Source organism: Oryctolagus cuniculus, chromosome 10 (assembly GCF_964237555.1).
Source record: "Oryctolagus cuniculus chromosome 10, mOryCun1.1, whole genome shotgun sequence".
NCBI lineage: Eukaryota > Metazoa > Chordata > Mammalia > Lagomorpha > Leporidae > Oryctolagus > Oryctolagus cuniculus.
In genome coordinates this window covers 109,544,461-109,568,779 of record NC_091441.1, presented here as the reverse complement: position 1 = coordinate 109,568,779, position 24,319 = coordinate 109,544,461, and the positions used below count along the sequence as shown (strand labels likewise).

At 61.1% G+C, this 24,319-nt stretch overlaps 1 protein-coding gene across 2 annotated transcripts in view; it reads left to right on the top strand.

The window, feature by feature from the left end:
* UROC1 (urocanate hydratase 1) overlaps positions 1-19,880 on the top strand; it is a 28,821-nt gene extending 8,941 nt beyond the window's left edge. For both annotated transcript variants that reach the window (XM_002713076.5, XM_017343704.3), the window contains exons 7-20: positions 1,173-1,239; positions 1,333-1,476; positions 2,411-2,499; positions 3,044-3,106; positions 3,332-3,511; positions 3,891-3,988; positions 4,150-4,222; positions 4,998-5,119; positions 7,263-7,333; positions 11,896-11,994; positions 13,304-13,403; positions 14,106-14,187; positions 18,057-18,156; positions 19,255-19,880. In XM_002713076.5, the coding sequence (XP_002713122.3) occupies positions 1,173-1,239; positions 1,333-1,476; positions 2,411-2,499; positions 3,044-3,106; positions 3,332-3,511; positions 3,891-3,988; positions 4,150-4,222; positions 4,998-5,119; positions 7,263-7,333; positions 11,896-11,994; positions 13,304-13,403; positions 14,106-14,187; positions 18,057-18,156; positions 19,255-19,395 (1,429 nt within the window). In that variant the 3' untranslated portion in view covers positions 19,396-19,880. The remainder of the gene's footprint in view (positions 1-1,172; positions 1,240-1,332; positions 1,477-2,410; positions 2,500-3,043; positions 3,107-3,331; positions 3,512-3,890; positions 3,989-4,149; positions 4,223-4,997; positions 5,120-7,262; positions 7,334-11,895; positions 11,995-13,303; positions 13,404-14,105; positions 14,188-18,056; positions 18,157-19,254) is intronic.
* Positions 19,881-24,319: the final 4,439 nt, after the last annotated feature.

The window sequence follows — 24,319 nt, the reverse complement described above, 5'->3', positions numbered from 1 at the left end:
TGAGAGAGAAGGGGAGAGAGAGAGATCGAGAGAGACAGACAGAGAGAGAGAGAGAGAGAGAGAGATCTTCCATCTGCTGGTTCACTTCCCAGATGGCTGCAATGGCCAGAGCTGGACCAGGCTGAAGCCAGCAGCTTGGAGCTTCTTCTGGGTCTCCCTTATGGGTGCAGGGGCCCTAGGACTTGGGCCATTCTCTGCTGTTTTCCCAGGCCCATTAGCAGGGAGCTAGATCAGAAGTGGAGCAGCTGGGACTCCAACCGGCGGCCAAATAGCATGCTGGCGTCACAGGCGGCGGCTTAACCTGCTACGCCACAGCGCCGGCCTTAAGAAGCATGTGTCATACAGGCTCTGTGTGATGGGCTCCGAGTAGCTGTGTACCTGTGCAACCCAAAACTCGGCCAGGGACCGGGCTCTGGCTTCACCCGAGAGCTCCCTGGTGCCTGCGCACGAGAGCTTTGCTTTGACTTGAAAACGCTGCCATCACGCGTTGTCCCAGGAGCTACGTGGACCCCTCCCCACCCAGCTCATGGCCCAGCGGTGCAAGGCCACGTGCACGCATCTGAAGCGGGCGGCTCCAGGGTTTCTGGCAGAGCTGGGCGCTGGCGCTCCCACCCTCAGATGGTGTCCAGCACCGACCCCTCCCGCAGCCCCAGCATGCGGTCCACGGGGGGTCGTGTGCCTGTGGAGTCTGGCCCTGTGGTGCTCGCACTCTGCCTTGGCATCGTCCACTGCGCCCCGTCCAGTGCACCTTCCCCTGCACTTCTAGAACCTTCTCGCGTTCAGCTGTGGTCTGTGTGGCCAGAAACTCTTCACCGTGACTTTTATTAAAAAAATCAAGGACGCAGCCGTATTGCAGAGGACAAAATCTCTAGCAGTATGGCTGGGGCGGGGGGAGGGGAAGAGAACCAGATGAGGACAGTAGCCTTATCCTATTGTATTCTCTGTGTGTGTGTGTGCTTCTCTGTCTCTCCATTAAGGAAGCTGCATTAATGCCTTTTGGGATAGTTAGCTGTTCACTGTAAGCTGTCTCCCATCCAAGTCCTAACCAGGCCTGACCCTGCTTAGCTTCTGAGATTGGCCGCGCTCAGGCTGGTGCAGCCATAGACTGTTGCGAGCTGAGCCTTCTAACGCGGGTGCTGGCCTCAGCCCCTGCTTGCACTCTCTGTGGTCAGGTACGGCCAGATGACGGCGGGCAGCTACTGCTACATCGGTCCCCAGGGCATTGTCCACGGCACAGTGGTGAGAGCCGGGGCGGGGCTGGCCGCGGGTGGGGGGCTGCCGGCTGCAGGGCCTGGGAGGAGGCGATGAGCGCCCGGTGTCCTGTCCTTGCAGCTCACCGTGTTGAATGCCGGCCGGCGCTATCTGGGTGCAGAGGACTTGGCCGGGAAGGTCTTTGTCACCTCTGGGCTGGGCGGCATGAGCGGGGCTCAGGCCAAGGCCGCGGTCATCGTGGGCTGCATTGGCGTGATCGCAGAGGTAAGCCGGTGGGGGCTCCTGTCTGCAGCCCTGCCTGCCCCCTCCTTCCTGTCCCGCACAGTGTCACCCACCTATCTCTCCTCCCTGCCCCCTCCCTCACCTTCCCTGCTGAGCCCGGCTCCTGGTGCCCCTGTCTGCTGCCAAGTTCTTGGATGAGAGATAGAAGAGAACCAGTGAACAGTCTCCCCCAGCCCGGCTCACAGCCAGGTGGGGAAGGCAGACAGGTTGCCGGGCGGTGGAGGTGTGTGCAGGGGGCTCTCTCGGAGTGGCTGTCACTTCTTTACCTGGTAGGTGACAGAGAGGGTGAGGGGGAAGCCAGAAGCAGAGGAGATGAGAGCTTTGAGGCGCGCTTTGGCGAAGCAGAATGCGTGATTTGTGCTTGGTTGACATTAAGCCTGTCCCACACGTACCCGTGTTCTAGCCCCGGGCTGAAACCCTGCATGCAGGTGTTCACATCAAGGTGATGTAGCAGCCAACGATGCTGGCACAGGTTTTGCAGCTCGGAGAGTCTGTAGATTCTCTTGGGCTTTCCTCGCAGGTAGAAAATTGCTGCTCCAGCCATCTCACCCACATTCCAGGCAGGAAGAAGTGAGAAGGGAGTTGGCAGCTATGACTGACTCTGTTTGAGTAGGATAATCATGTCTCAGGAACCCCTTCTTTCACCTTCTTGCTCAGTCTTGAGCCAGATGGACGTCCACCCCCACCCCGCCCACAGGAGGGTGGAGAAAGTGGACGGGCTGCTGTGATTGGCTGGGGTGTGGTGCTGTCACCCTGAGTGATGGAGGGGAGGAGGAGGGGCGGGGGGAGGGTAGCTCAGCGTCTGCCCCAGGACTGTTGCAAAGATCGGTGTCCTGCACGGAGGAGAGCTCTCCTGTTTGGGGTGCTGTACCCAGGGGCCGTCCGTCACTGTGTGGTCTGTGCCCTGTGGCCCCAGGTGGATAAAGCAGCCCTCGAGAAGCGCCACAAGCAAGGTTGGCTGATGGAGGTGACCGACAGCTTGGACCGCTGCATCGAGAGACTCAGGTACAGCTCCACACGCGACTCAGAGCCCCGGACACGTGAGCTGTCGCGTGTGGGGAGACCTGGAGGCGGGGGCGGTGCTGGAGGCTGGGCTGCTCTGCGGGGGGCTTGTTCAAGGCCTGAGAGCTGGCCCACGTGGGCACCACACCCAGAGGTCACAGCGCGCCAACGTCGCGATAAGAGATCCCCAGACCTCCTTGTCACTGGGGAAGTCCCCGGGGTGGTGTCCTTGGTGCTCAGACACGTGGCTCATGGGTTCCGGGTCCGTGCTTGGCGTTCCTACGCTCAGCCACCGTGTGGGGAAGAGTGTGGCTTGAGGTTCTCCCTGCATCGTCTCACTGAGCAGGGCGCGTGGCAGGTGCACCCCTGCTCACCTGTGGGGGAGGCGAGCCGTGGAGTGGGCTCTGCAGGTGCATCTATGGCGCCTCACTGTGCGATGGGGCTGTCTGGGGTCGGGGACAGCATTTCCCCCATTTGACGTCCTCTGGGGTGTCTTGGAGAGGTGGGCCAGGGTCCACGTGGGTCTTCCTGCTCTGTGTCCTTGTAGGGAAGCCAGGAGAAAGAAGGAAGTGCTCAGCCTTGGTTACCACGGCAACGTGGTGGACCTTTGGTGAGTGGCAGGTGGGAGGTGGCAGCCTTGGGGACCCCAGGCCACAGCCCAGCCAGCAGAGGCCCCAGAGCTGACCTGGTGCTCCTGGGACACAGCGCCCCCAGCTGTGCTCTGTCCCCACTGCGACCGGCCCACAGCCTCCCTGCCCGGGCTGAGTCGGGGGGAAGCCGGCCCTGGCAGCTGGGTTCGTGCCGCCATGCCTGGCCTCCCACCTGGCTTCCCCAGGGAGCGCCTGGTCCATGAGCTGGACACGACGGGGGAGCTCCTGGTGGACCTGGGGTCGGACCAGACGTCCTGCCACAACCCGTTCAACGGTGGCTACTACCCTGTGCAGCTCAGCTTCTCAGAGGCCCAGAGCCTCATGGCCTCCGACCCGGCTGCGTTCAAGGGCCTGGTGCAGGAGAGGTGAGGGCAGGCTCGGGGCTGCCCACCTGGTCCTGCCCTCTGCACTTGTGGCCCTCCAGTGGCCGGCTGTGGACCCTGGGCCGGATCTCTCCGAGCGCTTGCTGCCTCCTACAGTGGGCGGGGTGGTGGGCCCACCCTGGTGGGTGGAGCTGACCCCGGGGGGCGGGGCCAGGAGGTGGGTGTGGCTGACCCCACTGTAGGTGGGGCCTGTTTGTGGCTACCTCCCTGGTGGGTGTGGCTGACCCTGCTGTAGGTGGGGCCTGTTTGTGGCTCCCTCCCTGGTGGGTGGAGCTGACCCGCTGTGGGTGGGGGCTGGGTGGTGGGCGGGGTGGAACGATGGGCCCACCCTCAAGGGTGGAGCTAACTTTGCCTATTGCAGCCTGAGGAGGCAGGTCTCAGCCATCAACCGGCTGGCCCAGGAGCACTTCTTCTTCTGGGACTACGGCAACGCCTTCCTCCTGGAGGCCCAGCGAGCAGGTGGGTCAGGGGAACAGGGAGGCTGGGCCTGGGCAGCTCGGGCCTGCCGCTGTGCTGGGCTCCCGGGTGGTGCTGGGCAAGCCCCTCCCTCTCCCACCTCGTGCTGGGCTCCCGGGACAGCCGTGTGGGTCCTCACCTTGGGCGGCCGATTCTGCCCGCAGGAGCGGACGTGGAGAAGAAAGGCGCCAATAAGACGGAATTCCGCTACCCCTCGTACGTCCAGCACATTATGGGGTGAGTACCGGAGCAGCTGCTGGTTCTGGGGTGCCCAGTGCCACCCCTCTCCCCTGTCAGGGCCTGAGGCCTGGGCTTTAAGGAGGAAAAAGCCTTAACTTCTGACCACCACCAAGGCCATGCTCTGAGACCTGCTCCTGGCCCAAGGGGTCTGAGTGCCGGACACGGGATTTCTGCACACCAGGAGGTGTGTCCCAGGAGCCGTTTATGCCGTGGCCAGAGCTGCGGCCCTGAGTGGCCGGCCGGCGGGTTGACGTGAAATCAACCTCCTCCCCTGCCTGTTGCATCGCAGGACAAGGCAGGGGGGCTTCTGAGGGCAAGGCTGGAGGCCTCGTCTGGGCTTCAACGCTCACTGGCCGCAGCGTGCCCAGCAGGGACCAGACAGCGGGGGAGGCGAGCAGGCAGACGGCACCTGTCAGGTTCACTGTGGGGTGCCGAGGCAGAGCCAGCGGTGGGCTGGGTCACCAACAAGGATCCAAAGGGCAGCTGGGCTCCTCTGAGCATGGCAGAGGGGGGATAGGCCCGGCGACATGCACCCAGCTGGGCCTGGCAGGTGCAGGGTCACCCAGCCTCAGGAGCTTGTCACCTGGGAAGCCTAGTTTGCGTGGGAGGGGCAGAGTGGGGACACAGCAGGCAGGGAGTCCCCTGAAACTCTCTGTCCAGCCCAGGGCTTAGGGTTTTCAGTCCCTGTGCCAGATGATGATCTTGTCCCAGGCCTGCCCACATGGCCCAGCCCGTGGGCGCGGTCGGCTGGGAAGCCCCGACTGTCTTGCAGGGACATATTCTCCCAGGGATTCGGGCCTTTCCGCTGGGTGTGCACGTCGGGGGACCCCCAGGACCTGGCTGTCACAGACCAGCTGGCCACGTCCGTTCTGGAGGGCGTCATTGCTGCCGGAGGTGATGCAGGGGGTACTCACGGGGGCTGGGTGGTCCCCAGAGCTCCTGCCTCTGTAGGCACAGGTGCCTGCCCGGGTTCTGCCTGGGACCCCAGATCCCAATGGCTTTTTTGAGTTTTTTGGGGATTCAAAGGATCTTGAGGCCAGCCAGGTAGATCCTGGACCCCGAATGTCATGCTGAGCCTTGGAAACACAGGTGCTGTGTGGCCACTGAGACTCTGCCCCACCCAGTGTGGACCTCAGCTCTGCTGGCCAGGACACGCTGGCTGCAAATGACAGCCACTGCAAGGGGCTGATACAGAAAGGGCTCCCGGGCTCTGGAAATGGGACAGTCCTGGCTGGGGCTGGCTGGGCTGCCCTGGACATCCCACGGTCCCTGTCCCATGCAGCTTCTCGCCTGCATGGCCGCAGCCCTGTGAGGGCACCTGCGCCTGTGCCCCAGGTTTAGCTGCACTGGGCTCTATGGCCTTCTACCTCCACCAGGCCCATGAAGGTTTTCCTTATGTCAGGGTCTCTGTCAAGTTCAAGTTCATCTGGGGTTTGGCCAATGCAGAGTGTAGCTCCTACCTTTGCTTTTTATTTAAAAAAAAAAAAAAAAAGTATGTATGTATTTAAGAGATAGAGAGCAACCTCCCATTCATTGGTTCATTCCCCACATGCCCACGACAGCCAGGGCTGGGCTGGGCTGAAGCTGGGAGCCAGGAACGAAATCCAGGTCTCCCCCATGGGTCCCACGCACTTCAGCCGCTGTGTGCTGCCGTCCACGGTCTGCCCTGGCAGGAAGCTGGGGCCGGAAGACCCCAGGAGCTGGAAAGTGGGCGTGAGCATCTTCACTGGGGTCTTCCCTGCAGTGCCAGACTCCCGTCCCCTCCCTCCGCCTTTTTGACTGAGACGGCTGTGCTCTGCGTCCACCTGTCCCTGCCCTTTAAAAGTGCCTCTGCTGCGTGCCTTTGGCCATGTTTATCCCATGGAGAAAAGAAGGCAGTGATTCTACGGAACTCCCTCCATTGCCGGAGCCCTCGCTGCTCGCTTCTCTGCAGGTTTTCCTCAGGCCCAGGGTGCCCTCCTCTGAGTGGGGCCTGTGGCCTTTGCCGTTTGCTTTGCGTGCCTAGGGCCTGTCTTGACCTTGCTGCCAACCGCAGGTTCACTGAGCGAGGGCAGGACTTGGGGTCACGCAGCTCCAGGGCTGGCGGGCCAGGCTGAGGGTACAGGGGGCCACCTGTGTGGGCAGAGCCGGGCCAGGAAAAGGGGCTGCCGCGGGCATCTCTTGGGAAACCAGGGCAGAGGCCCTTGCAGGCTTCTCTGGTGTAGGACGACGGCCCCGCCGACAGCAGGCCGACTGCTGTGTGTTTAACCAGCAGCCCGCCCAGGAGACCCCCAGCTCCTGTAGCTATCCCCATCCCTGGTGTAAACACTGCCGGCATGGCCGAGGTGGCCCTGTGCCTGTGACCGGGCCGCCCTGGGAGCAGTGCCCACCATCCTGTGACACTGCCACCAGACAGATATCCCCGGGAGCACAGGTCACAGGAAGCGAAGCAGAGTCCTTGGGGGCGATGGGCTTTGATACCTCCTTTGTTTTTTTTTAATGTGTGTTTACAGTGTGTGAGTTAATTTAATTAAAATGTCACCGATTTCTGTTACAACCGCTGGCCCTGGGGCTAGCTCCCGGGCACCCTGCCTCCACACACCTCCATCCCGAGGCCTGACTGCCTTGTCTTCCAAGCCTGCTCCTGCCTCCCAGGGCCTTTGCACTTGCTGTCTCTGCCTACCACTCTGTGCCCTCGGAGCTTCCTCTGAGCACTGAGAACGCAGCTTGTTCCCGTCTCGGGCAGCCTTTGGTCCCGCTAACCCATGGCTGTGGTGGTGACCGATCCTGGGCCTGGCACGGTGTCTGTGTCCAGGAGGCTCTGAGCAGCTGCTGGTGAGGGAAGGCACACATCAGGCAGTGGGGCTGTGTGTGTCCATGCCTTAATTCACGTGGTTGTCGGCTCTGCCAGTTCCCAAAGTCGGGAGGACTGGGGTGGGTCCCTGGGCCCGGGTCCTGGCCCCAGGTGCCTGTGCGGAGCAGCCAGCACCGGGGAGGTTCCGGCGCTCCTGGTGGGGGCTGCAGGTGCACCTGACCCTCTTCTCCCCGCTCCCTGCAGTGAAGGCGTCCGTGAAGCTGCAGTACCTGGATAACATCCGCTGGATCCGGGAGGCCGCCAGGCACCGGCTGGTGAGCACACGGGTCTGGGGCGCAGCAGGGCTGGGCACAAGTCCTGGCAGGAGGCTGAGCCGTCAGCTGGGCAAGGGGTGGCAGCAGGGTCTCAGCGTTCCACGGCCCCCTCCCGGCCCTGCCCTGCGAGGGTGCAGATGCTGGACCCTGTGCAGCTGTTTGCGGCTGCAGCAGCCCCCTTGCCCCTGGCAATGATGGCCAAAGAAGCCGGGGCCTTCTGGAAGGCAGCCTGGGTGAGGATGCAGGGGAGAAAAGGGGACCCGTTCAGCCACGGTGGAGACCAGTGGGCAGGCGCCCCCACGTGGTCAGAGGTGGAACTGCCGACCGCTTCGCCAGGCTCTCACAGAGGTGTTTGTGCAGCTGTTTGTACATCACCTCGTTAGCCACGGTGGATGAAACAAGCCCAGGGCCCATGGGCCGGTCAGTGGCTGAGAAAATGCGGCATGTATGGACATTTTAATACTAATCCAATTAGCTAATTAATATTCACAATGCATGGCCGGCGCCGCGGCTCACTAGGCTAATCCTCCTCCTTGCGGTGCCGGCACACCGGGTTCTAGTCCCCGGTTGGGCCCCGGATTCTGTCCCGGTTGCCCCTCTTCCAGGCCAGCTCTCTGCTGTGGCCCGGGAGTGCAGTGCAGGATGGCCCAAGTGCTTGGGCCCTGCACCCCATGGGAGACCAGGAGAAGCACCCGGCTCCTGCCTTCGGATCAGCGCGGTGCACCGGCCGCAGCGGCCATTGGAGGGTGAACCAACAGCAAAGCAAGACCTTTCTCTCTGTCTATCTCTCACTGTCCACTCTGTCAAAAAAATTTTTTTAAAAATTTAAAAAAAAATTCACAATGCAGTATCAGCCTAAACAGGGAGGAAATTCTGACCTGGCTGTGTTCCAGCGCTGATGACCCTTGAGTGAATTAAGTCAGACTCCAAAGGATGAATGCCGATTCCATTGTATGAGGTCCGCGGAGTCGTCCTTGACACAGAGAGGAGAATGGCAGCGCCAGGGGCTGGGGCGAGGGGCTGGGCCTGCGACAGCGTTAGTGTGGGGAGATGAGAAATTCTGGAGATGGGTGATGGTGATGTTTGCACAACCCTGAGTGTGCTTCATGCACACAGGATGCTGGTGGAGACTGTAAGTGGCGTGTGTTGCGTCTCTTGGCACAGTCAGTTAAACCTGGAGTGGGGGATGGAGCCCGGGGCTCTGGGCCGTAGCTAGGGGCAGTCACTTCCTTCAGAGATGGCCCTGTAGGAGCCGAGACCTCAGACTCTGGAGCAGCGTCAGCTGGGCGTGACCTGGCCCCGCCATGTTCTCAGCTGGGTGACCTGGGGCAAGTGGCTCAACCTCTCTGAGCCCCATACTTCCATCTGGAGACGGTGCTCAGAGCAGGCCCACCAAGACCCTCCCTGCCCAGGAGCAGGGAGGAGGCACAGGAGGCACAGGAGCCGCCGTGCCCAGGCCCGAGCAGATGGCCGTGTCCTGTAGCATCACTCTGAGTGTGCCTGTGACACAGAACATGGAGCAGGGTGGCGTGGGACAGGGGCTGCCCCCACAGAGTGGGCAGGGAAGCTGTCTGCTGAGTGTTCAGGACCAAATGATGAGCAGGTGGCAGCCGTGTGACACTCCCGGGGGGCAAAAGGCCCAGCCAGTGCAGGAAGAACAAAAATAGCGGTTGTGTGTGTGGGGTGACACCCATGTGGTTGACACATCTTTGGCCATGCACTGCGTCTATAATAGTGGACCCTTGGTCTGGGCTCCCAGGGTCAAGAGGGATAGCCCTGGTCACCTGAGCTGTCACCTTGGGCTGAGGTTTGCTTTAACCTTGCAGCCTTGAAACCCCATGTGCCAACATCAGGCTCCCGGATGCCCGGGGGGGAGGCCTGGGGCTCAGGGAGGAATGGGCCGCAGGTGGAATGTGGGGTGGGGGAGCGAGAACGAGGCAGCCTTGAAGGAGAGGTGGCAGCACCTCTGCAAAGGGGCCAGTGGGGGAGGTGAAGGTCAAGGGCAATGCAGTGGCCAGGTGACCGTGGCACAGGGGCAGCAGCAGAGTCTCTGTGTGTGGGTTAGGGCCCCCGGAGACTGTGTTCTTCTGCATACTCATGTTGTCCTTTGACTTTTTTTTAAAGATTGTTTTATTTATTTGTAAGGCAGAGAGAGAGAGAGGTATCGTCTGTCTGCTGGTTCACTCCCTAAATGGCTGCAACGACCAGGGCTGGCCAGGCTGAAGCCTGGAACTCCATCCAGCTCTGTTTCTCTCATATGGGTTCAGGGGCTCGAGCCCTTGGGCCTTCTTCCACTGTTTTCCCGGTCCATTAGCAGGGAGCTGGGTCAGAAGTGGGGCTGCTGGGACGTGAACCGGCGCCCATGTGATGCCCGCATTGCAGGTGGTGGCGTAGCCCCTTGTGCCACAGTGCCGGCCCCCGTCCCTTGTCTTAGGAATGATGGTGATCACAGAAAGCCTGTTTTGAAAACATCAGTGTCATGTCTCCCAGTGTACAGGACGGAGCTGGCAGTCCTGGGTCGCCTCCCCCCACTTCTTTCCCCACTCTGGAGCCAAGAAATCTGGGAATCTCCCCACAACACGAATTTACACTTCAAGTTTTCCAAAACGGATTTGAGTTAGCGGGTGTGAGTAAAATAAGGCTCATTCAGTCAAAACCTGCAAGGAAGGAGGCAGCAAGTAGACCAGCTGTCCCAGCCAAGTCTGCGCTCATGGGCATTGGAGAGGTTGCCTCCCTTACCAGGTCCCGCCCCCCGCCCCTGCTGCCCCATAGCCAGGGTTTCTAAGCCTTGCCACTGCTGACACGGGCCAGGCCAGTTTCTTCTTCTTTAATTTACTTGAGAGGCAGAGTTACAGACAGAGAGGGAGAGACAGAGAGAAAGGTCTTCCATCCGCTGGCTCACTCCCCAAATGGCCACAACGGCCAGGGCTGGGCCAGGCCAAAGCCAGGAGCCAGGAGCCAGGAGCCAGGAGATGCTTCTGGGTCTCCCACATGGGTGCAGGGCCCAAGGACTTGGGCCATCTTCCACTGCTTTGCTACGTCATAGCAAAGAGCTGGATCAGAAGAGGAACAGCCGGAACTTGAACCGGCGCCCATATGGGATGTCAGTTTTTTCTTTTTAAAAAGAATTTGCTTACTCTATTTGGAGGGAGAAGGGGAGAGAGAGAGAGAGATCTTCCATCCACTGGATCACTTCCCCGATGACTGCCACAGGCAGGGCTGGGCCAGGCTGAAGCCAGAAACTCCCACTGGATCTCCCTTGTGGGTGGCAGGGGCCCAAGCACCCGGGCCAGCGTCCAGCTGCTCTCCCAGGAGCATCAGTAGGGAGGTGGATTAGAAGCGGAGCAGCCAGGACTCAAACCAGCGCTCTGATCCAGGGTGTGGGCATTGCTGGTGGCCGCTTAGCCTGCCGTGCCCAAGGCTGGCCCCCGGCTCTCTTCCCTCGGCTTCATGCTCTCGCGGTCCACCCAGGCTGTAGCACGGGTCAGCATCTCCTCCCTTTTCCGGGCCGAGTCGTGCTCCAGGGCTTCCCTGGTCATCAGCTGCCGGGTGCTCAGGTGGCTTCCACCTTCCGACTGCTACGAATTATCCTGCCGTGAACACAGTGTGCAGCTATCTCCTGGAGTCCCTGGATAATTCTTTGCCATGCAGAGGGAGGTGGGATGGGGGAGGTACATTGTAGGATTCTTAGCAACACGCCCGCCCACACCAGCCACACCCGCAGATGTCCCCCGTCATTGCCTGATGCCGTCGTGGGGCTAAGCAGTGACTTGCGGGAGCTTTGTCTGCTGGGAATGACAGCCCGGGATCTTCAAGCAGGTGCCACCGTGTGGCAGTGAGCGGGTGGAGCTCAAGACAGACGGCAGGGTCCCAGTCCCAACCTCTGGGTCGGTTGCTCCCTGTCTCCTGATCTGTAAGATGGGGCTTAGGCTCACCATGAAGCTGTCTTCCTTGGAAGACTTAGGGGCGAGGGCCCGTGTGTGACACAGTGGGACTTGTGGCAGGCACGACGCACAGCCACATCAGGCCGTGTTCCTGCCACGGCTGGCGTGGCGTTCTCGGAAGGCAGCCTCCTGCTTCTACACATTTGATTTAGTTTCTTGTAGCGTACACACTTGGCAAAGTCGGCAGTCCCGTGTCTCTTCCTCCACAGTTCTTACCTCCCCCGCCCCATTCCGTTCCCGGTCTGCATCCAAGAAATCTAGAAGTCTCTGTAGCACTGGCAAGTTTTCTGCAAAGGATCTGAGGCAGTGGCTGTGAGCCACACAAGTGAGGGCTCTGAGGCCCCTCTGGGGGTGAGCTCCTGGCATGACGGATCGCACCAGGGTGTGCAGGGCCCCGTCTGCATGAGGACAGGTGGAGGTGGGTGCACCTGTCTGATGGGCTGGACTCAAGGGCTTGCCAGGCCCACAGATTGAGAGCTGTCCCACACCTTGGGGACCCTCCTCGGGGGTCATCTGTGGTCTGCTGATCTCCCGTTGTTACCCTCGCCTCCCCCACATCACCAGACCTTGGGACGCTTGCCTCTTTCAGCCAGATGCCTCCTGCCCTCTCCTCTGCAGGTGGTGGGCTCCCAGGCGAGGATCCTGTACTCGGACCAGAAGGGCCGTGTGGCCATTGCTGTGGCCATCAACCAGGCCATTGCCTGTGGGAAGATCAAGGTGATGCATCTTGTTCTGGGACTCTGGCGGGGGGGGGGGGGGGCTTCCTGTCTATCAACAGCCCCCACAGTCCCTGCAGCCTTCCAGCAGCCGGCTGCACTGGAGCAGGGGTCAGCCCTGCCCAGTGCTTGCAGGCCCCCCTCCCCAACTGAGGCCCACGCCGCCACTTTTTAGGGAATTTGGGTCTCCCTGGAGGCTTTGTCCCAGACAGGCAGAGGGAGCGCTGAGATGGGCTGTGCCGGGACCCAGGCTCCTCGTGGGGAGGCGAGGGTGTGAGTTGTGAGAGGGGGAGGGCGCATGAGTGGGGGCCAGCTCCGTGCGCCAGAGTTCGGGGTGGAGCGAATGACTGGAAACCAGGAGTGACAAGGCCCATCCTGGAACCCAGGCCCCAATACTATGACCTTGGGCAAGGCAGGTGCCCTCAGAGTGATGTTAAACCCAGAACGTGAGCGTGAGCTTGAAGGCGGCGGCTTCCCCGGACACCGTGGCACACGTCCGCAGCTTTGCCTTTTCTCCTCCCGGCCAGCCAGGCGCTTCTCCAAGAATGAGGATCTCTGGGCGCACCTGCTCGGAGGGGCCTCTGGCGGCTGCCCTTGGTGGGCTGCATTCCTTTGAAATGCACCCAACTAGGGCTTGTTTAGTGAAGGGACCGTGCTGTGCACAGCACGGGGACTCCGTCCTTAGCCAGGGCCCCACCTGACCTCTGGGCCTGCGCCGTCACTTGGGTGCAGGAGGCAGAGCTGCCCGCTGCGTCTCCCAGAGCCCAGAGCTGCCTGAGATCTCTGGGGAACGGGGAGTGTGGCCAACACGTGCAGTAAAAATCCAACTCTGTTTCCACCACGTGGCGAGTCTCCGTCCTTGCAGACCAGGGCTCTCCGCGATGACCTAGTTTGGGAAACCAAAGCCGAGAGAGGGGAAGGGCCCTGGGTCACACAGTGAAGTTGCTGATCTCCCTGTGGCCATGCCCGCCAGCACCCCCACCCCACCCCAGGCTGTCTGCCTCTCCCTTTTCCCCCCAGATCCTGCATAACACCTGTGAGCTTAAATCCTGGCTCTGACGTGTAGAATGAGTGTCCTATCCTCTCGATGCCTCTGTTTTCTTGTCTATAAAATGGGCAGCATGGTAACGGTTGTGCCTCCCTGGTTGGGGCTGCGAGCTGACGTCTGTGTGACACGCGGGTTACGTGCTGGGCGCGTGGACATCTGCTCATCACTTTTGCTGACCAGGGCCCACGTGCACAGGCTCCTGGCTCCTGGGGTGGCCTGAGCCTCGGCCGCCGGCTGATGCCCGAATCCCTCCCCGCTGCAGGCGCCGGTGGTCCTGAGCCGAGACCACCACGACGTGAGCGGCACGGACAGCCCCTTCCGGGAGACCTCCAACATTGACGACGGCTCTGCCTTCTGCGCAGGTGAGGAAGACGGAGGGTGCGGAGAACGCGGGGTGTGGGCTTTACTGAAACCTGCGTGGCTGCGTCCTTCCAGGCACGTTGTGGAGGGCCTGACATGGAAGACTTGGCAGAGGGCGGCCAGCCCAGGGCTGAGGGGCTTCGGCGATGTGGGACCCCCCACCCCAGTTTGGAAGCTGGGCCATTGCCAAGCGCACAGGGCTGAGTGGATGCCCTAGGCTTGCCAGTACACTTGGCCGGTGGCCTTGGCCTTCAGGCTGCAGGCGAGAAGCTGTCTCCTCGCCTCTTCTGGATTCTAGAGCTCTGTTTCTTGGTATTTTCCCTCCTAGCACCAGGGGAACATCTTGAGGATTTCCCTGCTGGTCTCTCTGAGCACCAGGTGGACTTCTTGGAGGAGGAGGCTGGGAGAGGAGAGGGCACAGCCCTCCTGTCCGTGTCCTCAGGGGACTTTGTGGTCTCAGGCCAGCTCACACTTGTCTCTTAGCAACCTGGGCTCTGCCTGTCCGGCATTCGGTGCTGGAGAGAACCACAGGGAAAGGTGAGGGCGGCCGGGCCGTGTCTCTGGCTCTGGCTCGGGCTCGGCTCTGCAGCCACCAACCCCTGTGGTGGAACTGCTTGTCCCTGGTCCCCTTCCGCCCAGCTGTTGCCCTGTCCCTGAGACCTAGCCAGTTCAGGGAGGGACCGGCAGTGGCTTCTATGTTTCAGACATGGCCGTGCAGAACTTTGTGGGGGACGCCTGTCGTGGGGCCACCTGGGTGGCCCTTCACAACGGAGGAGGCGTGGGCTGGTAAGGAGGTTTCCCAGCGTCGGGTGCGGGCTGGCGTGCGAGTCTCAGTGGCTTTCCTGGGGCAGGGCCAGGCCCAGGGGGCTGCAGGCCCGGGGCCACCTCCCCAGGCACCGCCTCTGCAGAACGGTTTCCCTCCCACGCATTCCTGTGCCAGCTGGGATGCCGAGGGACAGGAGGACACCAGGGGAGGGGGCCTCGTCCACGCCTCTGCACCTCTCTGGGGCTCACCTGTAGCTCAGGACACCACGGTCTTAGCGCAGGCTCAGTGACACCAGCACCCTTTTCCTGTCAATGTCGATTTCACAGATCCTTTCTCGTTCCCATCCTGATCAGCTCACTGACACAGCACGTCCACCCGAGGGCCTGAGCTGGGGCACGGGTGGGAGAGACCTGGGATCTGGGTGCTGGCGTCCCTGGCTTACGGCTCTGCCCTCGGCTCAGACCTGTTCCCAGCCTGCACCGTGAGCACAGGTGCTGCTGGGATGGTCCCATGCCGGCTGATGTCCATATCACTACGAACAGTAATGGCCGACTCACATGACCGAACACAGACCGTGCTGCAAACGGCTGCCAAACTCTGTCGTCCACTTTCTCGCCTAACCTGAGCAGGCAACCGAGACACCCAGCGGCTGACGGGCTGCACCTTCCTGGGTCTGCCTCCACAGGCAGGGGGCTCCAGGCGTGGGCAAACCTGGGTTGCTGGCAGCTCCAAGCAGCAGGGGGCGCTGTGGCCCAGGGGAGGCAGACAGCTCCCCCGGCCTGGCTCTAGCGCAGGACTTAGCAAAGCTGCGCGCTGGAGCCACACCCTTCTGCAGCCTCACTTTCCTGGCTGGCTTGGCCTGCGGCCCTTTGGGGCTGGCATTCTGAGCTGCAGCCCGGTCAGGTGGCGTTCGGGAGTGGAAAATGTGACCAGCTTGTCTCTCTTTGGAGTCTCACAGGCTGCAGGGTCAGGAGCCAGGATCAAGAACAGAGCCGGGTTTGCTGCACCGATTCCAGAGGGGAAGGGAAGAGAGGGACTCTGGAGAGGGCCGGGGAGCTTGCCCGAGGCTTCAGAGTTGGTGGTGGAGCCGGGGTCTGAACCCAGAACTGTCCCCCCACTCCCCACCACTGCCAGGAGGACAGCGGAGTGCAAACGGGGCAGAGCAGAGCCATGGAGGAAGGGTTTGCATCGCGAGGGTCCCGGGGGCAAGAGATGGCAGGGCCAGAATGTAGGCAGGCCCTGGGGTGCTCTCTGCCAATTCCTAGGTTGCCCCCCTGCTGCAGTCGGTGCCTGGGCTCTGTGGACAGAAACTCAGGCTGGTGAGATGCTGCAGCCAGAGGCCTGTGTCCTTGTGGGCTCTCGGGGGGATGGCTGCACGTTCACCTTTAGAACTGTCAGACTTCCACCTGGACTGCCTTTAATCCTGCAGCTACTTCTGCGAGGCTTACTACAACCACCAGGGACAGCCAGCGCTGTCCCAGCGGGAGGCCACTGCCAGCTCTGCAGGCCAAGTTCCTTCTCTGTCGCGTGTGAAGCGTGTTCCTCCCTGATACCCGCAAGCTTCTCCTGAGGCCCTTGGTTTGTCTTTCCGTCTTCCAGGACATCGGTGACAGCTGTGGGTTGTTTCCGGCTCTCTGTTGCGCTGGTCTCCTTGCAGCCCCCTCTTCCCGATGGTTCGGTGTCTGTGTGCGTGCTGTCTGTCCAGGGGCTGTGGTTAGCAAGGGCGCCAAGGCGCTGGATGCAGCAGCCCTGTGTGCTTGGGGGAACCCTTGGCCCGTGGGCGTCAGGACAGGCCGTTCCAGCTGGGCTGCCAAGGAAGACACATCAGTTCATCGTTCCCGCTGGCGTTGGCTGCTCAGACCTTGCAAGAGACCTTTCTGGTCTTCTGCCTCACTGTTGCATTTTGGGCTTTGTGTGCTCCAGGGTCGCCCCCGTGTCCCACCGAGAATCAGCTCAGGCAGCCCCCTTGGCAGCCAGGTGTGGGTGGGCGTCTGGCTTATCGTGGTGGGGACAGGCTTCCGGTTTGCTCCTTTGCTCCTGCTTCCTGGGCACCACCAGCTGGGTCCTGAGTCCTGGGGTGCTCATGGATTTACTGCTGTGGGTTACTTGCCCATAGCCACCTTGGCTTTGAGCTTGCAGCTGCTTTCCGGCTCCCAAGTTCCCACTGCTCGTGCTCCTCGCCCTCTCTCCTTATCCGGGTGAGTTCAGTAATCCCTTCTGGTCATGTTAGCAAGGTCTTGGAACGGAAAGGGAATAAATGCACCTTATCTGACACGTCCTCTCACTGATCAGTATCTTAGAGTGTGTCTCTAACTCAAATGTCTCATCGACAAAGTTGACGTAACAGTAACTGCTTTGCAGGCCCGTGGCCAAGATCAGTTGGGCTAATGACAGTAGTTGATGCCTCTGTCCGAGCAGTGGTGTCTGTTCAGTCTCCTGGTGGTGTCCTTGAGTGCGTCTGGCATTGCCTTCCCTCTGGGTGACATGAATTCTGTGATCGTGTTTTTCAGAAAGGTGTCGTTAGTTGTGCCAGCACCCTTTGTCAGTAATCCCCAGTTCCCCATTACGAGCGATGAGTTGTCATCCCCCGTGTTCAAGGTTGCTCTGTGGTTGGCAGGCTGAGGTCACCTGGAGCTGAGCAGCCTTGACCTCTGACCCTCTGGGGGGCAGTTCTGATCTTCAAAAGGCTTCCCTGGTTGCAGGATGCATGGGAGTCCTCTGGCTTTGGTCTGGTGCTGCCTGCTTTCTCCTCTTAGACGTGGCATCAGCAACTCTGCATGAGGGCCAGGGGCTGGCAGGAGAGGGGGTGGCCCCACTCGGGGGCATAGGCCTGCCCAGGTGCAAGGCTCAGGCTCAGGGCAGAGCAGGGACCGAGCACTGCACCTGGCCTCCCTGCTTCTGGGACTGGGAGTGGGGAATGCGGGTGGCTCCCAGGGGCACGGGGCTCCTTGGCGTCCAGGTGAGAAGAGGCAGTCGTGTCCAGGTGGGTGGGTGGAGAAGCAGGTAAAGCCAGCGGGCCTTGGGAGGCTGAGACAGGGAAACCAGATGCACATTTCGGGGTGCAGGAAGCAGAAGGAGCAGACTGACTGCAGGCGAGGAGCAGGGGGCGGCGGGGGTGGTGGCGGGGGCATGTTTGCATCAAAGCCCTGGCAGGTGTTGACAAGATCAAGGGTGTTTCCTGTGTGTGTGTGAGCTGAGCCCAGGCCGGGTCCTGCACGGACAGCGGCACAACACAGACGCCCTGGATAACATGGGGAGGGTGAGGATGGCGCAGGTGTCCCAGGCCTTTGGGGAAAAGAGACACGGGGCAAACAGGCAGAGAGCAGAAGAGCAAGAGCATCCCCCACCAGCAGCTCTGAGGACCTGAATGCAAACAGGGACGCGCTGGACCTGGGAGAGGCAGAGCAGCACTTAGGGAGAAGCACTAAGTAGGAAACGAGAAGTAGCGAGGATCAAGGAACGTGTGCCTTCGGGTAATTAGGACCCCCAAATACACCTGCGGGAAGCAGAAAAGATGGATGACAAGTGAGTAATACAAGGGAGCCCCCCCCGGAAGTGTCCCTACAGGACAGCTCCCAAAGAGCTGGAGCAGGTGCAGGTGGCGGCCCTCTCGGGTGGTCAGGCAGGACTGGACAAGGGTTCAAGGCTGACAGCCTGAGCGCTGAGGCACAAGCGGGCAGAGGCCAGTGTGTGGCCGCTGCATGGCTGCTGTGTGGCCACTGCATGGCTGCTGTGTCCGCTGGTCTGCAGGCTGCAGGGGCAGACCCGGCGTGGCTCCCCCAAGCCCCGACGCCTTATCCTTCCAGCCAATGCTTCCACAACCTCATCTCTGCCTGCTCGGTGTGAGGTGAGGCCCAGGGAGTGAGCTGGAACCCTCTGCCGCTTGCAGGGGGGAGGTGATCAACGGGGGCTTCGGCCTCGTGCTGGACGGGACCCCGGAGGCCGAGCAGAAAGCCAGGATGATGCTCAGCTGGGACGTCTCCAACGGCGTGAGTCACCCCGGGGCTGTCCGCCACCTCTCCTGTCCCCTGGGTGGCTCTGCATGTCCAGATTGCAGAAATGAGAGGCAGGGTCTCCCTGCTCATGAGAACCCCGCCCCGGGCACCTGGGGTCTCTGTTTTCAGGGTCTCCCCGCCTCTGGCCTTACCCCCACCCCGGTCTGGACTTTGCCTGCACAGGTGGTCCTGGCAGTGCCCATCGGTTCCTCCCAGCAGGGCCCCTGCCCGCCCCCAGCCCCTCCCACACTGGCTTCTATTTTAAAGCGTTAATTTGTCCTCTCTGAAGGTGGGCCTGAAGCTGGAAGGGGCCTCGTCTTCCAGCCAAGATACACCCGATTCTCCTGTGCGGGGAGTGGGGTGGGGGAGGGGCGTTCCTTCCCGAAGCCCCATCACAGGCAGCTAAGGAAGCCGCAGCTGAGCAGGAGGTCAGAGGTCAGGTGGTCATGGAGAAGCAGGTGCAGCACCTGAGGGAAATGGGGCGGGGGCTTGAGGAGCCACTGGCAAGAGTCCACACAGTCTGAGGTGTGGGTGGGAGAGCAGGGCGGGTGGCTGGTGGCTGACTCCCCAGAGGCCACCAGCAGGGAGGGACTTCACCCGGCTGCACTGAGAGGTGGGGAGAGTTGTGTTCTGCTTCTGCTCTGGGAGACCCCACTGGCTGCAGCACGCGGATGGACTGGGAGGAGGCTTGGGGGTGTGGGTGGGGGGCAGGGGAGGCACCATGGTCCAGGGGAGACCAGGTGCAGGGGAGGAAGTGGACTGGGGAGCAATGGGGGAGGGGAGAGGAGGGCTCCTGGCCCCATGCTCCTGGGTGGAGGCGAGGTCATTCTTAGAGACGGAGTGGGCATATAGGTGGGATGGCACACCCACTGGCTTCCCATCCGAGAGGAGGCCAAGTCGGGGTGCAGGCAAGAGAGCAGGAAGCCTGAGCCGTGGCTGCAGGTGGGGCGGGCACAGAAGAGCGAGCCCATGATGGCCTCAGAGGTGCCGGCGTGGACGAGGGCAGGCTGTGTGGGAGACAGAACCTTAGGGGTGGGAGGGGGACACCCGGAGGTGCTGCTGACACCGACCGCTGTGCCCCCCTCCCCCCAGGTGGCCCGGCGCTGCTGGTCGGGGAACCGGAAGGCCTATGAGATCATCTCCCAGGCCATGCAGGAGAACAGCGGCTTGGTGGTGACCCTCCCCCACGAGGTGGCAGACGAGCGCCTGCTCCGGCAGGCCCTGCGGCACTGAGCCGACGCTGGCACCGGCGTGGCCCCCTCTGTCCCCTCCTCCCAGCCCAGGACACCTTCCACGGCCCACGCTTGGCCCCCTGTGGCTCTCTCAGGGTCCTGGACAGGATGCCACACCCGGCCCCCTGTGTACAGATGAGCCAGCAGAGGTCTGGAGAGCTGAAGGCATGTGCCCATGACCCGGGGGAGGCACTGGGAGCCCCAGGCGGGCTGTGGATGTTGTATGCAGAGCAGGATCTTGGGGGGCGGGGGGCGGGACTCACCTGCCACGAATCCAGGCTGGGCTACCCTGTGGTTTGGCTGGTTTTGCCTGCCGCCCTGTGTCGTGGCTGCAGCTCTCTGTCCATCTATTTGCCCATCCATCCATCTGGGCAAGTACTTTTGGGCTTTAGTGCCCCAGGCTTGGGGACACAAAGGGGCTGGAGCAGGCCATCGGCATGACGCAGTGTGGGAAGGGGACACACAGGGAATAAATGGATGAAACGAGCACTGTCACCTGTCATGGCCATGGCTGGAGAAGTGGGCTGGGGGTGGGGACAGACAGTCGGCTCCACGGACGGGGACAGGCAGTCGGCTCCATGGACAACAATGCTGTAGTGGCACAGAGAACGGAGGCAGCAGGCACAGCAGGGACCACAGGAAAGCACAGCCTGATTGCTTCCAACAGAGGCCGCCCAGGACCTGCTTGGGACCTGGGTGTCCTGTTGGAGCCACGCTGGGCTCCGAGGCTAGCACCTTGCAGGCCCTCCCCCAGGTCCCATCCCCTAGCGGGGACTGGCCCCGAGCACCAGGTGTTCGTTGGTGAGGGGTGTCCCCTCTTTCAGCCCCACCTGTGCTTCCCCCCAGCTGGCCCTGTGGGGCACTGCAGGCCCTGCCCTGTGGGACTGCCCAGCCTCCTGCCCTGAGCCACTTAGGAGGGAAGCGCAGCCTGGTGGGTGAGGGGAGGGTGGGAGAAAGACCTCCCCCCAGCAAGGAGAGCACCACAGGGGCCCACTCAGGGATGCGGACATTGGTCTCCTTGGGCTCATGTCAGGGGGTCCCAGGCCATACCCCGTGACTTCCTCGGAGCAGTGCCTATGGGAAGAAATGAGAGAGGTGTGGCTAACTCCACCCGCCCCCCCATACCCAATCAGAACAGGCCATGGCCCCATGGTGTTGGACCCAGGGCAGCTGTGGGGTATGGCGTTCCTGGCCCCTGCTGCTGAGGACACAGACTTGTTTTCTATGTGGTCAATGAGGCGTCGTGAACGGAACATCCAGCCTCTAATAAAAACGTGACCTGTTTGAGTCTCCTATTACCCTAGGAGGATTAGAGGCCACAGCTTGCTTGCTGCACTGTGGGTGTCTAAGTATCTGTTGTATAAAAAATTGATTCCCCTTAACTGAACGGGTGTGGGTGAGGCCCATCTGAGACCTGAACCTGCAGTGCCACAGCAGGGAACCAGCCCCGTGGGGACCTCACTGTCAAGGGCAGGGCATCCTTGACCGTGAACCCCATTCCCTTTACTTCCTGAACCTCAGCTAGTTCCTCAGCAGACTTAACAGTGACTCATCCTAAACAAAGATGAGACCAGGGCTCTCTAAGGGGCCACAGGCCCCCCAGCCAGGTTCACAGCCCTCAGCCACCACGGGCTCTTCCTCTCCTCCCAGGGGCCCCTTCCCCCAGTCCCTGGCCAGCAAAGCCCGGAGTTGGGACAGCCAGAGGCCCCACGGAAAGACTTGTTTTTCCAGCCTGCCTTGCCAGAGTGACCACTGGCCCAGTTCTGGCCACGCGCTGAGGTGGCGTGGGCTGGGCAGGCTCTTGGGAAAGCACTTCTGATAAACACAGCACAGGTGCGGTGCCCTGGTCCCCTCTTCCTTCCACAACCTAAGCTGAGATGGCGGGAGCCACAGCAGCTTTCTTAGTGCACCTGGGCTGCTGTAGACTGGCAGCTGAGACACAGAGACTGGGAGTTCCCAGATCAGGGTGCCAGGTCAGGGCTGGCTTGCACGTGGCTATGTTCTCGCCGTGTCTTCTCTCAGCAGCCAGAGGAAAGAGAGAGAGTCCTCTGTCATCTCTTCTTGCGGGGGCCGCCATCAGCACTTCATCTAACCCTGCATAGCTTCAGAAGCCGCACCTGCAGATCCCAGCCCCTGGAGTCAGATCTCTGATATGTACATTTGGGGCACACGCTCAGTCCCTAGCCACAGCTGTGCTGTGAGCTGCTTTGAGACCAGGCTGTCACGTCGTCGGCTGTCCCTGCAGCACCTTGCCTCATTTGGGACAGGCAGGGCTCAGTGGTCAGTTCTGGGCAAGGTTTCAGGTGGCTTCCAGGCCCAAGCCAGGACCTCAGGCCACCTCTTGGCTCCACACCAAGCTAAGCCAGGTAGCGGGCTACTTCCCCAGGCCACTGGACATCAGCCTGCTGCCAGCTGTCTACGGGGAGAAGGGACAGCTGGCATCCGAGTTGGGTCACAACCCAGGTGGCTGTGGGTAGAACAGCGTGGCTTCTGACAGGCAAGAGGACGGAGTTCCGGTTAGAAATGTTTTCACCAAAATGGTTAAAAGAGAAACCGGTTGGCCATCATGGCCTTGAAAACTGGAGGTTGGAAATGGCTCAGGCCCCATAGAACAGCCTTGGGGGCCTCTTTCTGAACAGCCCAAACCCCCGGGATCTGTGACCTCTCCGTGGTGGCAAGCTCAGGTCGGGTAAGGAGGGCTCTCATTCTCGGCTCTCCTGGACAAGGCAACCACGCTGAAGGCGTGTGCGTGTGTGCGTGTGTGTGAGCTTTGAGCCACACCTGCACTGCTTGGCCCGTGCTGTTTACAGATTCGGCGCAGTGGGTAAGTTGCTGCTTGGGATGCCTGCAGCCCGTATCAGGGCACCTGCGCTGAAGTCGCAGCTCTGCTTCTGATCCTGTGCGTGGTGTGGGGGACACAGGGACCCCGCTTGGCACTGAGGCAGTGTTAGGAGGCGGCCTTGTTGGTCTCACCCGACCACGGTCTCAGGGCGACCTTGGCTGAGCCTGGATTTCTGTGGGATCGCTCCTGTCTCACTGGAAGCACAGCGGGGCTGTGTGTCCCCAACCAGCTTTCTCTTTCTCGGTCCTCTTTATTTTATAGTTGAGGAAATAGGGGCACGGGTTGAGGTGGATTAAAGATGGCTGAAAATGGGGCTAGCCTTGTGGTGTAGCAGGAAAAGCCGCTGCCTGCTGCGGCATCCCATGTGGGTGCCCGATGATGTCCCTGCTGCACTTCCGATCAAGCTGCCTGCTAACGGCCTGGGAGAGCAGGGGAAGATGGCCCAAGTGTTTGGGCCCCTGCCCCTATGTGAGAGACCCGGATGAATTTTGGGCCCCTGCCCCTGTGCAGGAGACCTGGATGAAGCTCCTGGCTCCTGGCCATTGTGACCATTTGGGGAGTGAACCAGCAGATGGATGATTCTCTCTCTCTGCCTCTCCCTCCCTCCCTCTCTCCCTCTCCCTCCCTCTGTCTCCCTCCCTCCTTCTCTCCCTCTCCCTCCCTCCGTCTCCCTCCCTCCCTCCCTCCCTCCCTCCCTCTCTCCCTCTCCCTCCCTCCCTCTCTCCTCCTTCCCTCCCTCCCTCTCTCCCTCTCTCCCTCTCCCTCCCTCTGTCTCCCTCCCTCCTTCTCTCCCTCTCCCTTCCTCCATCTCCCTCCCTCTCCCTCCCTCTCCCTCTCTCTGGAACTCTGGCTTTCAAATAAATAAATCTTAAAAAAAAAAAAAATGATGGCTGCAAAGTCTTCCCAATGCCCGTCATGGAGATGTGGGTCTCAGTTTCCCTCCCTGTTGGAGCTGGCATGCCTGGTGACTTGCGCTGGTCAAGAGAACGTGGCATCGTCACTGTGGGGCCCTCAGAGAGGTGGCTTCTGTGGGCCTTTGAGCCGCATAACTTCTCAGAGCCCAGGCGCTGGGCGGGGAGGACCCCTGCCCACAGGGTGGGGGAGGCCCACACCCACCAGCAACCCCAGCACCGATGGCCGGACCGTGCCCGCCTGCCTTGGCGGTCACGTCCTCCCCTCGCCAGCAGAAGTGGTCGCCGAGCCCCAGGGGGCGTATTCAGCACTGGACGTGTGGCTGATACAGGTAAGGGACTGGATTCTAAACTCTGGCGTTTTCATTCGTTTAAAGGAAATCTGATTAACACACACGTCATTTAAATACAGTGAAAATGAGGGTGGAGTTGAGCCTGAGTGCGTTCTGCCCTTGATGGTGCAGGATGGGCTCTGCTACCTTAGGCTTCCTCTGGCAAGAAAGACGAGGCGGACCCTGTAATGGCCTCCCTGCGTCCATCCTCATCCTGGTTCTGCCTGCTGGCCGCTTCTCACTCAGGGACGCCGCTGTCAAATGCAGTAAGAACATGTCACACTCGTGCCTGAAAATCCACGATGGCTCCCCGGCCCCCTGCACCACGCTCCCGGGGCCTGAGGCACTGGACAAGGAAGCAGTGGCGGGGGAAACAGCGCCCCCTGGAACTGCACGAAGCCACGGAGGCGAGACAGCCACACAGGACGTTGGCAGGAAGGGTCGAGAGGACGCCTTCCGCGTGCTCAAAAGGCTGATTTCATCCACTTAGGTTCTAAAAAAAAATTGCTGGTAGTCCCCTTTGAGAAAGCAGAAAAAGAGAAGAAGGGAGAATGCCCGGGTTATCATCAACTACTTTTCATTAACAATATTTTGTCTTTCATTGTGATAAAATACACATAATAGAACATTTACCATCTGAACCTGTGTTAAGGGCACCATTGATTCTGTGACATTAATTAGCATATTCACAGTGTTCGGCACGTGTCCTCTCCCCCAGCTGACACTGTCCCAGGGAACCCAGCAACCCCCCCACCACGCCCCTTCCTGGCTCTGTGGTTCTGGCTCCTAGAAACCGCCCACAAGCAAAGTCCTTTGTTGACTGGCTGGTTTCGTTAGTGT